The sequence below is a fragment of the Suncus etruscus genome, chromosome 5, assembly GCF_024139225.1.
Source record: "Suncus etruscus isolate mSunEtr1 chromosome 5, mSunEtr1.pri.cur, whole genome shotgun sequence".
Taxonomy (NCBI): Eukaryota; Metazoa; Chordata; class Mammalia; order Eulipotyphla; family Soricidae; genus Suncus; species Suncus etruscus.
The window spans coordinates 106,544,410-106,556,603 of record NC_064852.1 but is presented as its reverse complement, the minus strand read 5'-3'; the positions used below and the strand labels follow the sequence as shown (position 1 = coordinate 106,556,603).

The window sequence follows — 12,194 nt, the reverse complement described above, 5'->3', positions numbered from 1 at the left end:
ACTTCCAGGACAGAAAAACATTTATTCACATATACATTTGCACATTATTATTTATAATGACATGTAGACACTAAATAAAATATGAAATAAGCCTTGGTGTCCAATGACAGATGGATGGATTAAGATTGTGGTATATATACTCACAATGGAATACTATGCAGCTTCAAGGAAAGATGAAATCATACAAATTTCTGCAACCTTATTGGAACTGAATGGTATCATGTGAGTGAAGTAAACTGGAAGAAAAACAAATATAGAATGATATCATTTTTCAGTGATATGTAGAATAATTGGATGAGGAAATATAATGTAGCAAAGGGGGGTGGATACCTAGATCAGCCTTGATCTTAGAGTATATAAGGAAGAGAAGGACATAAAAGAAAAGATAAATAAAAGAAATTAAGAAAGGAAGGTAGAAGAGAAAGAGATGTTAGTGGGGAGCAGGGGTCAGTGTCAGGCCTTGATTATACCAAGGAAATGGAAGAGAGGTATAGCTATAATCCAAAGCACAGAGCCAACACCACTGAAAACAAGATCTAAACACAACCACACAGCAGTAGGGCGTTTGCTTTGCACTTGGCCTACCCAGGACAGACCCAGGTTTAGTTCCCAGCATCCCACATGATCCCTCAAGCCTGCCAGGAGCAGTTTCTGAGCACAGAGCCAGGAGTAACCTCTGAGCACCACTGAGTGTGGCCCAAAAACAGTAAATAAAAAATAACCACATAACTTTTATAAATATGCCTGTAAAGGTGGCAGGGGAGGAGTGGGGGAAGTGGGGAGCATGGAGACAATGATGGAAGAAAGTTGATACTGGTGGTGGGATTTTGCCAAAATGTATGCTGAAGTCCTGATATCAATAGCAGTAAATCAGTTCTTTAATTAAATTAAAAAAAACTTAAGCTGTGGGGCTGGAGAGATAGCATGGAGGTAAGGTATTTGCTTGCATGCAGAAGGTCATTGGTTCAAATCGCGTCATCCCATATGGTCCCCTGAGCCTGCCAGGAGCAATTTCTGAGTGTAGAGCCAGGAGTAACCCCCGAGCACTGCCAGGTGTGACCAAAACAAACAAAAACATTAAGCTGTGTGTAAGGCATGCACAAAAATTACTTCCAGGGGGATCAACAGAAAGTATGCTTCGTACACAGGAATTTGATCTGTGGCACTGTTTGGTCTCCTGAGCACTGCCAAGAGCAATCCCTGAGTAGAGTTGAATAATTCGGATTAATCCGGAGCACCATTATTTGTGTTCCACATCCCAAACAAACAAATGAAACCACAATTACTTCTAAAATTCTGTAACACTGCCATTTGTACCATTCCTTTCTTTTTTTCAGAAAGTGAGATTATTTCTCAAGCCTGAACACAAATATATAGTTTACTATGTCTTTCTTTCAGGGTGTATCACTCTCAGCGATGCTCAGGAGACCAATATATATGAGGGATTGAATCCAGGTTTCCTGCATGCAAAGCATGTACCCCAGCCCTTTGAGCTGCCTTCCTGGTACACAGGTTGCGTCTTCATTTGGCTCCTGGGATGGTTTACTTGCATTTGCAAGTGGAGTGCATGAAAAATGCATATTCCCACGCACATACAATACAGCCAGATGCTCTGAACTATAAAGTGGTACAGGGAAGCCAAATTTATTCCAGGAAATTATAGATTCCCTTTCCCACCTTGTGCTCACAGTGGGATAAATATATGCACAGGAATGGAACAGTAGAAGATATGTTACGCATCAAAGTGTTCCCTCTCTCATGTCCATAATTGTCTCTCTTTGGATGACTGAATATAGCTGGATTGGAATTGATCCACCTAGAGTTAAAGTCAGATTATTCAGCTCCTTTGCTTATTAAACAATTGCTCAGTTCTTGGGTTCTTTCTCTTCTTTTCGTTACAGTCTTTGTTATTCTTTTTTTTTTTTTTTTTGGTTTTTGGGTCACACCCGGCAGCACTCAGGGGTTACTCCTGAATCTGCACTCAGAAATTGCTCTTGGCAGGGTCGGGGGACCATATGGGTGCCGGAATTTGATCCACCTTCTGTCCTGGATCAGCTGTGTGCAAGGCAAAAACCCTACAGCTGTGGTATTGCTCTGGCCCCAGTCTTTGTTATTCTTATTATAGTTTAGATAATAAATATTTGGTGATTGACTTAAATAAGTATTTACTCCTAGTTGTGATCTAGGAGCAAACTGCTAGCTCCCTGAGTGCTTCAACCCAAGTGCTCCAGATGCTCCTCCTATGTTTCCATGTTACTGCCTGTCAACTTCATTGTTCCCTTCCCCTCCCCTCAGGCTGGCTTTCTCAGGTCTATCTAAGGTTGTTTGTTTGTTTGTTTGTTTTTCAATTGATATTGCTCTTCCATAATCTCACTCAACCATTCTCAAAGAACTTGCTAAGAGGATGGCAGAATACCATGGCAAAGCAGAGTGGACCATTTCACATTCAATTGGAAAACGAGAACAAATCAATAAGGGTGGAGGGGGTGGGTGAGAGTGAGGGTAGCGTTTTTTTTAGGTTACCTATCTGGTGAGTGTCAGCATCTGTTCTCAGCTTTGTCCCCCCACCTCCCCCCAAAAAAACAGAGCACATAGCAATGTAAGTCACAAAGCGAAGTTTATGCTGGGATCCCATGTCTCTTTGTACAGCAGGTTTCAAAGTGGACCCCGAATGGCAGATATTCAAGCTTTTTATACTTTCAACTAACATACTTAGTCACTCAGGAATTTTCCACAGCTATGGAGTTACACCCTAGTGGTGCAGCAAGATAAGTTCCAGGACTACCCCTCTGATAAACACATGGAAGTTTTTAGGTGCACTCACCCCATCATGGTAACTAAGATAGTTTTTTCAGTCTCCCTTCTCAGAGGGGTTATGTTGCTATGCTCTTAGTTAGAAGTTATTGATCCTTTAGCAAGCAGAGTACAGAAGCCAAGGCAATATTATTTCTAATATTCCTAAGCAAAGACATACTACATTCTAACATCAACATTTGAGTTATAGTTAATTCCAAAACTTAGATTCTACAACCCCCTCACTCTCACTCATATGGTAGCTTTACCTTGTCAAGCAATCAGGATACCAGGGGTCAGTCTAGAGCAGTGCTTCTCAATTATTTTCTGTTCATGCCCCCCCTAGGAAGAAGAAAACCTTTTTCGCGCCCCCCCCACGTGACTGTAAATGGTATATTTATTTAAAAAAAACTTTAACCTGCAAAACAAAAATATATAAAATAATTTGAGCTGATTTTTTAATCAGAGGTGATGTCTGGGTTAATGGCTACAATGAGCACGTTTTGCTATATGCATCGCTTTCTAAGCGGGGTTTGAAGCAGGACACAGTAACTCTCAGCTCCAGAGACATACAGAGACATGAACACGGGGCTTAGCTTGTTATGACAGTGTTTGCCGAGGTCAAACGGCCCCCCTTTACGGAGCCTCGCGCCCCCCCCCCCCCAGCACTGGTCTAGAGGATTCCCGCCTCTGGGCAGTTGATCTTCAAAACCAGTAGTCCCGAATACAAGGCTGGGGCTAGGGTCGGTAGTAGTTCCAATGTAACATCAGACAGACCGCTGGGGGGCTGTAGCCCAGGACCCACAATGTGGGCATCATCTGGTTATCGGTCCTCTGTTATTAAGTCTTATATGGTTGCAATTCCTTGTATTTGCCTCTGGGGTCTGACTCCTGGAAATAGCTGCTCTCTGGACCTAGTGTTTCTATTTTAGTTCATAGCCTGTAATGACTACACTTAAATTCACAGCAAAACTAGTGTTACAGTTAGTTCCTAAGCCAACCTTTGGATTCTAACATAGCACTGAACAGCGAGAAAGTTATTTTCATGTTGATGATTTTTCTCTCTCTCTTTTTCCTTCTCAATAGGTTGGTGCATTCTGGACCAGGGAAAGGATCCCCTCAGGTTGGCGTGGATTTGTCCTTCGCTACACGCACTGGGACTAGGCAGGGCATCGAAACCCATCTCTTCAGGGCTGAGATCAGCAGAGACCTCTCACATTGGACCAGAAGCATTGTCCAGGGCTGCCACAACTCAGCTGAGCTGGTTACAGAAATTACCACAGGTGAGCTGTGGCTCTGGGCTGCACTCTGTCAGGGTCCAGCCTTCTCTGTTCAGCCTGTGTCAAAGCCTGGCTGCTGGCTGGGCAAAGAGGTAAAGTTTAAATTCTAAATGAAGTGCTGAAAGTCCTACTAAAATGGAATTTTGAATGCACAAGAACTTCCTCTTTATTTAAGAAGAGTTGGTTATTTGTACCTTCAGGTATTATTTTCCTATCTGGAGGGTCTCTGTAAGGCTTCCTGGAGACTTGCACTTTGAGGCCCAAACTAGAACTGGTTCTTATTCAAACAAAGGACATTATTCCTTTATTCCAAAATAAAATGACAGGAGCTACACAGCTCAAAAGTTAATGAGGAGCTGGTGTACATGACTGAAAAAGAATAGAACAAAAGCCATATGTTTAGGTAAATGAAACCAAGGGAACTGCCTTAGGAAATCACCTAAGAAATCACAGGAAGTCCCATTCTCTGGTTGAATGGAGAGATTGAAACTCAACAGATAGAGCAAGGTTTTTGTGTGTGTTTATTTTTGATTTTTGGGTCACATCCAGCAGTTCAGGACTTACTCCTAATGCTATACCCAGGAATGTTTCCTGGAGGTGCTTGAGGTATTACATGGGATGTTGAGGATCAAATCCAAGTCAGCTACATGCAAGGTAAGCACCCTGTCTGCTGATCTATCTCTCCTGCCCCAGAAAGAGCAAGTTTTGAGTATGATCATAAGCCATCTTCATGCAGAATTCTAAGAACAGCCAAGGGATTGGCAGAAATGGGTTCTGTGTAGATAGAGGAACTCTTGTATGCTATATACCATTACTGAATGCATACTACATGCCAAGTGTTTCATAGAATGTCTCTTATATTGCACAAAATAAGGTTGCAAACAGAGTTTTAAAAATGAAATCAAATGGACTAGAAATAACGCCAGAGCAGTGGCACAGGTGGTAGGGTGTTTGCCTTGCACACACTAACCTAGGATGAACCGTGGTTCGATCCTCCAGCGTCCCATTTGGTCCCCCAAGCCAAGGGCGATTTCTGAGTGCATAGCCAGGAGTAACCCCTGATTGTCACCAGGTGTGACCCAAAAACAAACAAACAAAAAAAAAGGACTAGAAATAGTAAGATACTGTAGCTTTGTGCTACAGAACTTTTGGTTTGAGAGTGTGTGTGTGTCTCTTTGTATGTATTTGTGTGTCCTAGATTCCAATACATTGCCTAATTTCAGAGAACTCTCATAATTCCATTGTCACTTTCATTTTACAGATTAGGAAGAAAAATTTTACATAGGGTTAAACAATTTATCCAAGATCATACAACTAACAAGTGACAGAATTATTGTTGTTATTGTTACTAATGGTGCCAAAGATGAGACCTCATGCTTACAAGGCATGTAGTAACTTCACTGCTGAGCTAAATCCCTGATCTTCAGACTCACTTTGCTTTAAGTTATGTTACTCTGAATTTTATTGTTCATTCTTTGGTGTATCTACAGAGCCATGCAATGTATCACCATTATGTCAGTGATTTAATAAACAATTTGTTCAGGTTGCTATGATAAATTAATGTTACTCTCCAAGTTAGACAAATATATAAGTAGATAATGGATAATAGATGTAAATATACATATATAAAAACATATATGTTTCTCTGACTCTCTTCTCACTCTCTTCTCTCCTCTCTCTCTTTCAGCTTGTACCTACAAGAACCAGGAATGCCGTTTGACAATCCACTATGAGAATGGCTTTTCTATCAGCACTGAGCCCCAGGAAGGTGTTTTCCCCAAGACTATCCTCCAATCTCCTTATGAAAAGCTGAAAATGTCCTCAGATGATGGGATCAGAATGCTGTATTTAGATTTTGGAGGCAAAGATGGAGAGATTGTAAGTGCTCTTTTCTTGGCCCCCTAAGCAATGATCCATGCTTCATACTAGTAATGATTTGCAAACATTACCTTGTACATATGTAATATTTGGACTATTGAGATTCCCTGCAGGTTTATAGCTTACTTGATCCTAAAGAAAAGTGAACAGAATAACTGTTTATTCCTACCATATTATTCTGGCGTATAAGACGACCAGGCATATAAGACGACTCCCTAATTTTACAGTTAAAACATAGGTTTAGGCCTATATTCGCTGTATAAGACAGAACGTTCCTGTGCTGCAACTGTATGTACCACACAGTGAGCCAACCACAACAAGCAAAGGTTCAAAGATTATACTGTAATAGACTTCCTCTCTGACTCTGGCCAATCTAAGCAGGCTTTTTATAGTATAGATTCAGGTACAAGACATTGTATAATTTACATATATAATTTACATTTATAAAGCCTGCTTGGATTGGCTGAGTTAGAGAGGCGGTCCGAGCAGACTTGCAGTGATTGGTGCAGGATCGAGTTGGAAAATTCATTTCATGGCAATATCCAGACGATTTTTGTTTAGCGTCATATCGAAATGTTTTTTGGGATATACTCGGAATATAGGATGACCCCCGATTTTCGGTTGACTTTTTTTGTTTCAAAAGTCGTCTTGTACGCCGGAAAATACAGTAAGTTCTTTCCTTCTAGGATAGTATTAGGTATATAAGTATATAGTATATAAGCAGAGGAAATTATTTGTCTGGAGAGATAATTCAAGGGACTGAATGCACGCAGTAGATGTGTGTTTATTTCCTACTATCACATGGTCCCTATGTCTCCCCAGAAGCAAACCCTGAACACAGAGTCAGGAGTATTAGTCCGTGAGTACCAACCGTCAGGTGTGGCATAGGAACCAAAAAAGGGAAAAAATTCTTTCCAAAGTCAGCATTAAATTCTCATCAAATAGGGTCCTATTACCTCCAAAATGTCTCATTCATGACTTCATTTTTCCTGACGGTTGCATGGTATTCCATTGTATATATGTACCACAGTTTCTTTAGCCACTCATTTGTTGTTGGGCGTCTGGATTTTTCCAGGTTCTGGCTATTGTAAATAGAGCTGCAATTGCCTAGACATAGATGGATATGTAAACTATTATGCTGAGTGAAATGAGTCAGAGGGAGAAAGATAGACACAGAATAGCCTCATTCATATGTGGGATTTAAGAAAAATAAAAGATATTATTGTAATAAAACCCAGCAACAATAGAGATGAGGACCAGAAAAACCAGCCCATGATATGAAGTTTACCACAAAGAGTGGTGAGTGCAGTTAAAGAAATAACTACACCAACAACTATCATGACAGTAGTAGTGAGTGAGAGAAATAGAACGCCTGTCTTGAATACAGGCAGGGGGTGGGGGAGGTGTGAGATGGGGGTGGGGGGTACAGTGGTGGTGGGAAGATTGCATTGGTGAATGAGGGGTGTTATTTTCATGATGAAACCCAACTACAAACATGATTGTTACCATGGTGCTTAAATAAAGATATTAATTTTTTTAAATGTCTCATCAAATGCTGAAAGCATGTTGTATCTTTTTTGTATTTTTTATCATTCAATGCTTACAATCATTGGGTTGCTCTGTGCAGAGTAATGAAGATGCAGAGATGAAAAAATAGGAAGAAATGGGCAAGGGGCAGCAGGGAAAGAAATGTGGTTATTTCTACAAGAAAAGGCAAAGATGAAGAGTCTGACTAAACAGTAGTGTAAATCTGGTACCTCAATTAAAATTTATTCAAAAATAGTAATGTTAGACTGGAAGTTGTTCTCTGGTGTGAATTCAAATAGACTCTCAGCCACAGAAAGTCACTTTTACTGCCTGGTATCACCAAGAGGGTAAATTAAGCTCTCCTGGGCTCAGTAGCTATAATTTTTAGATGAATAAACTCATAAGTTGGAGAGATAGAGGAAGGATTAAAACACTTGCCTTGTACATGTCAATTCTGGTTCAATCCCTGGTACCACATATGGCCCTCAGAGCCCCACCAGGATTGATCTCTGAATACAGAGCCAGGCGTAAGCCCTGAGCACAGCCAGTGTGAAAACCCCTCATCTTCATCTCCCTGCAAAGCGAGACAGAGACAGAGAAACAGAAACAGAGAGAGGCACTGTTCTCTCCCAAATTTGGTCCTGATCTTTCTCTCTTTAATCACGCAGAATGAAGTTCCATAAGAAAAAAGTGTGGGGTTGGAGCAATAGCACAGTAGTGGAGTGTTTGCCTTGCACAAAGCCAACCAGAGATTGACCTGGTTGGATCCCTGGCATCCCATATGTTCTGCAGAGCCTGCCAGGAGTGATTTCTCAGCCCAGAGCCAGGAGTAACTCCTGAGTGCCGCTGGTGTACCCCCCCAAAAAAGAGTGAAGTAATTTTGGAGAGTGGGGGTGAAGAGGAGATATTTCAACACAGTGATTGGATTTGGAATGGGTTTTTGTTTTTATTTTATTTTATTTTAGGTACCGTGGTTTACAGTATTGCTAATGAGTTTTGTGCACAACACATTCCACACCATACCTTTCACCACAGTGCCCACTACCCTGACTTAGAAGTTTTAGGAAGGACTGAGGCATTTCTTAGGTTGATAAGGTCAAAATCACATATAGCTTCTCCAAGAGTTAGTTAAAATACCCCAAGAGGCAGGTTTCAAGCTTTTTGTGAGGTAGTAGAAGACCACACAGAAATAGTAGGAAAGGCAAGAAATTGATGATCAAGAGACAATGTTCTTTTTCTGAGCCTGTAACTAACTTAGCTAAGCTGTCTTTAGCAAGTTTTTTTTTTATTCTTTGCTTCTGATGTCCCCAGTCATAAAATGCAGAGGCTGGAGTGAGTCACCTTTAAGGTTTCTTCTCCAAATTACAGTATATGACAGTGAAACAGAAAACACTGTGGCTAATGCAGACTTTGGCATTAGAGATCCCTGAAGTTGAATTCAGGATTTCTTTTTCCTTTAAGAACCATGTTCCCAGAGAAATCGATAACAAATCTTTATTTCCCATATTGTGATGATGACAATAACTACTGCCCAAGGATTATGTGAGAATTAAAGAAGTAAAGTATAGTTTTAAACATTTAATACAGTACTTGGTTCATGTCAGTTGCAGTCTTCACTTTGCTGTGGTATTGAGCAGTCAGGCTGTCATTCTTCAGAATTGTTGGGGACAGCAAATAATCATTAGGATCAAGTCCATTCTCATGAATTAGGTTCTGGCCATGTGTCTGCTCTCTTGGGCTCTGGCTCATGTACACTGGACATTCTAAGGAACCAGACAGATATCTAATATACTTACTTATAGGACAAGAGTGTAGGGCATTAAGAACACAGCTGCCCAACAGTATTCCTCTATTTTGGAGTCTATAACAAATTTATCATTTGAATTATATTTACTCAATGAGTTAGATAGAACCAAGACAACTTTCAAGTTACTTGTCCAAGATATTAAATCTAAAATTGTTAGAACTTTCACCCAACCCTAAATCTTTAGATGTGAAATTTAATAGTTACTTAGTCTAACAAAAATAATATCACCATAGTTATAGCAAAAATAAATGCTTTTAGACAGTCAAGAAAAGTAACAATATTTATGCTACTGGTTCATATAAATTCATAGGATGAAAAAAGAAATGAGCTATAAGAATAAGTTTAAATTGGTTTTTTATTGGGGGACATGGAACATGAATTAAAAACACAATTGCTTCAGTTAGAAGCAAGGAAGAATATGAATGCATTGATGTGTTGATCATAAGTGTGCATCAAGCATTCAGTGTATCTCTCTCATGCATTATTATCTCTTTCAATTTTAGCAACTGGACCTTCATTCCTGCCCCAAGCCAATTGTTTTCATCATTCATTCTTTCCTGTCAGCTAAGATAACAAGACTGGGCCTGGTGGCCTGAACAGAGGACTGTACTCCGATGAGAAAAGGAGGAGTGCACCATTGGGCTTCACTTTCAGTGAGCATTGCTCCAAATATAGCACGCCACTGTCTATGTCAGATCCTGAGTCTTGGGTAACTATCTCAGACGCCTCTGTCAACTTCACCAACAACAAAGAGGAACCCTTAGAAAGTGCAACAAAGACTACATCAGAACAAAATTCTTTTTAAAATCCTGAAAGGGCAAAGAGGTGAAGGTGATTGAAAGTACACAGCATAGCTTTTAAGTATCGACAATCAAGGACAGCAGCATTAGAACAGCATGGGTAAATCTTAATCTGTTTCTAAGCAACTGGTTGACCTTGGTAAACAAGGGCTGAATAGATGAGAAATGGACATTTTCACTTCTCCCAGAGCATCCCAGTATGAGCTCTCTATTGTGATTTAGTTCCTACTTATAATTGCATTGATTCTTACTGATAAGGAAAGAAAAATACTTCACATGGAAACCTACCTTTTATTTAAGTAGGGAGCTGTAACTTTTTTCTTAATGAATTATCTTCCAGTGATGTAGGATGATTCTGAAGTGTCTTCGTTAGCATAGGCTAAGCAGGAATTAAATGCAGCAGCAGTTATGACTGAGCTGTAAATTGGTAGAATCTGAGCCAAAGACTGCTTACATTGCCAAGCTTCACTGAAGAGTGGTGTGCATGGAATACGATTAATTCCAGACCATGCTCACAACAATGTCTGCTATCTTGGAGCCAAGATTCAGAACTTTATATGGAAGGCAAATGATACATTTTTAAGAGATTGTTATATATATAAGTGACTCAAATGGGGTTAACTAGGCCCTTTTTGTGGTTTTCAATGGAGTTATGAAGCAATTGATTGGTCCCTTTCCTTGCCTGTGCTTGTATGCATGCATTTTCAAACAGGTAGTAAAGCAGCCTCATATAATTCAGAATAATGCTGGGTTTTACATACGTCTCTGTATGGTCCCAGTGTTATAATAGAGTCTATTAATAACATTCACAGGTCTTTTGAAATTCCAGGAAAATTATATAACTACCTGATATTTTTTTACAAGAATATTCTCAGACAACATATTGCACATTACTGATTTAATTTTTTTGCTTATACCTTTTGAAACAAATTCACTTAAAACACACTGAGATATTGATGTTGAAGTCACTTTCTTAAAATCTTGGAAATGATCTCTAGCATTTCTGACACTTCTTGTTCCTTTAATTTACATAAATAAATGTCCTGGGTCAAATTTGTGTGCTTTCTTAGAATCATAGTTTAGCAAACACCTATGCAAAGAGATTTTAAAAAGTGAATCTGTTTTCAAAGAAATGTGATATTGTTCACTCAGTCATATGTTTACTGAGTTACAAAGTTTTATGGTATCCCAAACTATGATAGAATACTAGTTCCAAGAGATATTAATGAGTGGTGTTTTGTAGAAGGAGGAAATAAGAAATTTGAGCATCAAAAATGTTTGTTGAAAAGCAAATTAAAAAGTCAAACTAATTTCATAATTGAAAGCTTTCTCAAAGACTTTAATGGATTTGTGTGTGTGTGTGTGCGTGTGTGTGTGTGTGTGTGTGTGTGTGTGTGTGTGTGTTTTCAAGAGAAAAAATGTGATGTTTTACACTCACCCTAGTTCCTTTCTTGTGGAGTCAGTCAGTGTGTTTATAAAACAAAACAAAACTAAGTGATAAAGAATACTTTGGAAAACACAATTTGGAACCTTTAAATTTTGTTTCTGGTTTTAAAATTCTTTAGGGTGAAACCCAAACCTGAATAGTAGGAAAGCTTTGTTGCATTTGTAAATTATACTGTATTCTTTCATTATATATTTTCAAAATCACTGGAATGTTGTTATACAAAAGAATTGTACTTGTTAATTGTAAATAATCTTAAAATACACTTATTAATGCCAATAGTTTAATTCAACAATATATAATCTAAGGTGCTCAGTACTTGTTGAGGTATGAGTTAATGACTCATAAATTAAGTTGCAAAGAATCTATATTTATAAGCAAATAAATTTAATGATGACTACAAATACTGTTTCTTAATCACTTTAGTTTTTGAGTGATCAATATCTTTCTGAGTAGGAATCAACATAAATGACATTCTCTGCATTTATAAAAAATTAATTTAAATATTTATTTTTAGAGAAAATATATTTGAATAAAATTAATACATTTTATGAATTAAAATGTGTTCCTAGCAAAAAATAAGAAAATTTTACTGAGAAAATTGTGTATCTGAATCATTTTTTTCCTTGTAGTGCTAAATGTATCTCATAAGAGTGGTTATGATG

General features: G+C 38.8%; 1 protein-coding gene across 1 annotated transcript in view; it reads left to right on the top strand.

Moving 5' to 3' along the window:
• SNTB1 (syntrophin beta 1) overlaps nt 1-10,737 on the top strand; it is a 332,866-nt gene extending 322,129 nt beyond the window's left edge. The window contains exons 5-7 of the mRNA XM_049773430.1: nt 3,880-4,076; nt 5,761-5,951; nt 9,789-10,737. Coding sequence (XP_049629387.1) covers nt 3,880-4,076; nt 5,761-5,951; nt 9,789-9,881 — 481 coding nt within the window. The 3' untranslated portion in view covers nt 9,882-10,737. The remainder of the gene's footprint in view (nt 1-3,879; nt 4,077-5,760; nt 5,952-9,788) is intronic.
• Nucleotides 10,738-12,194: the final 1,457 nt, after the last annotated feature.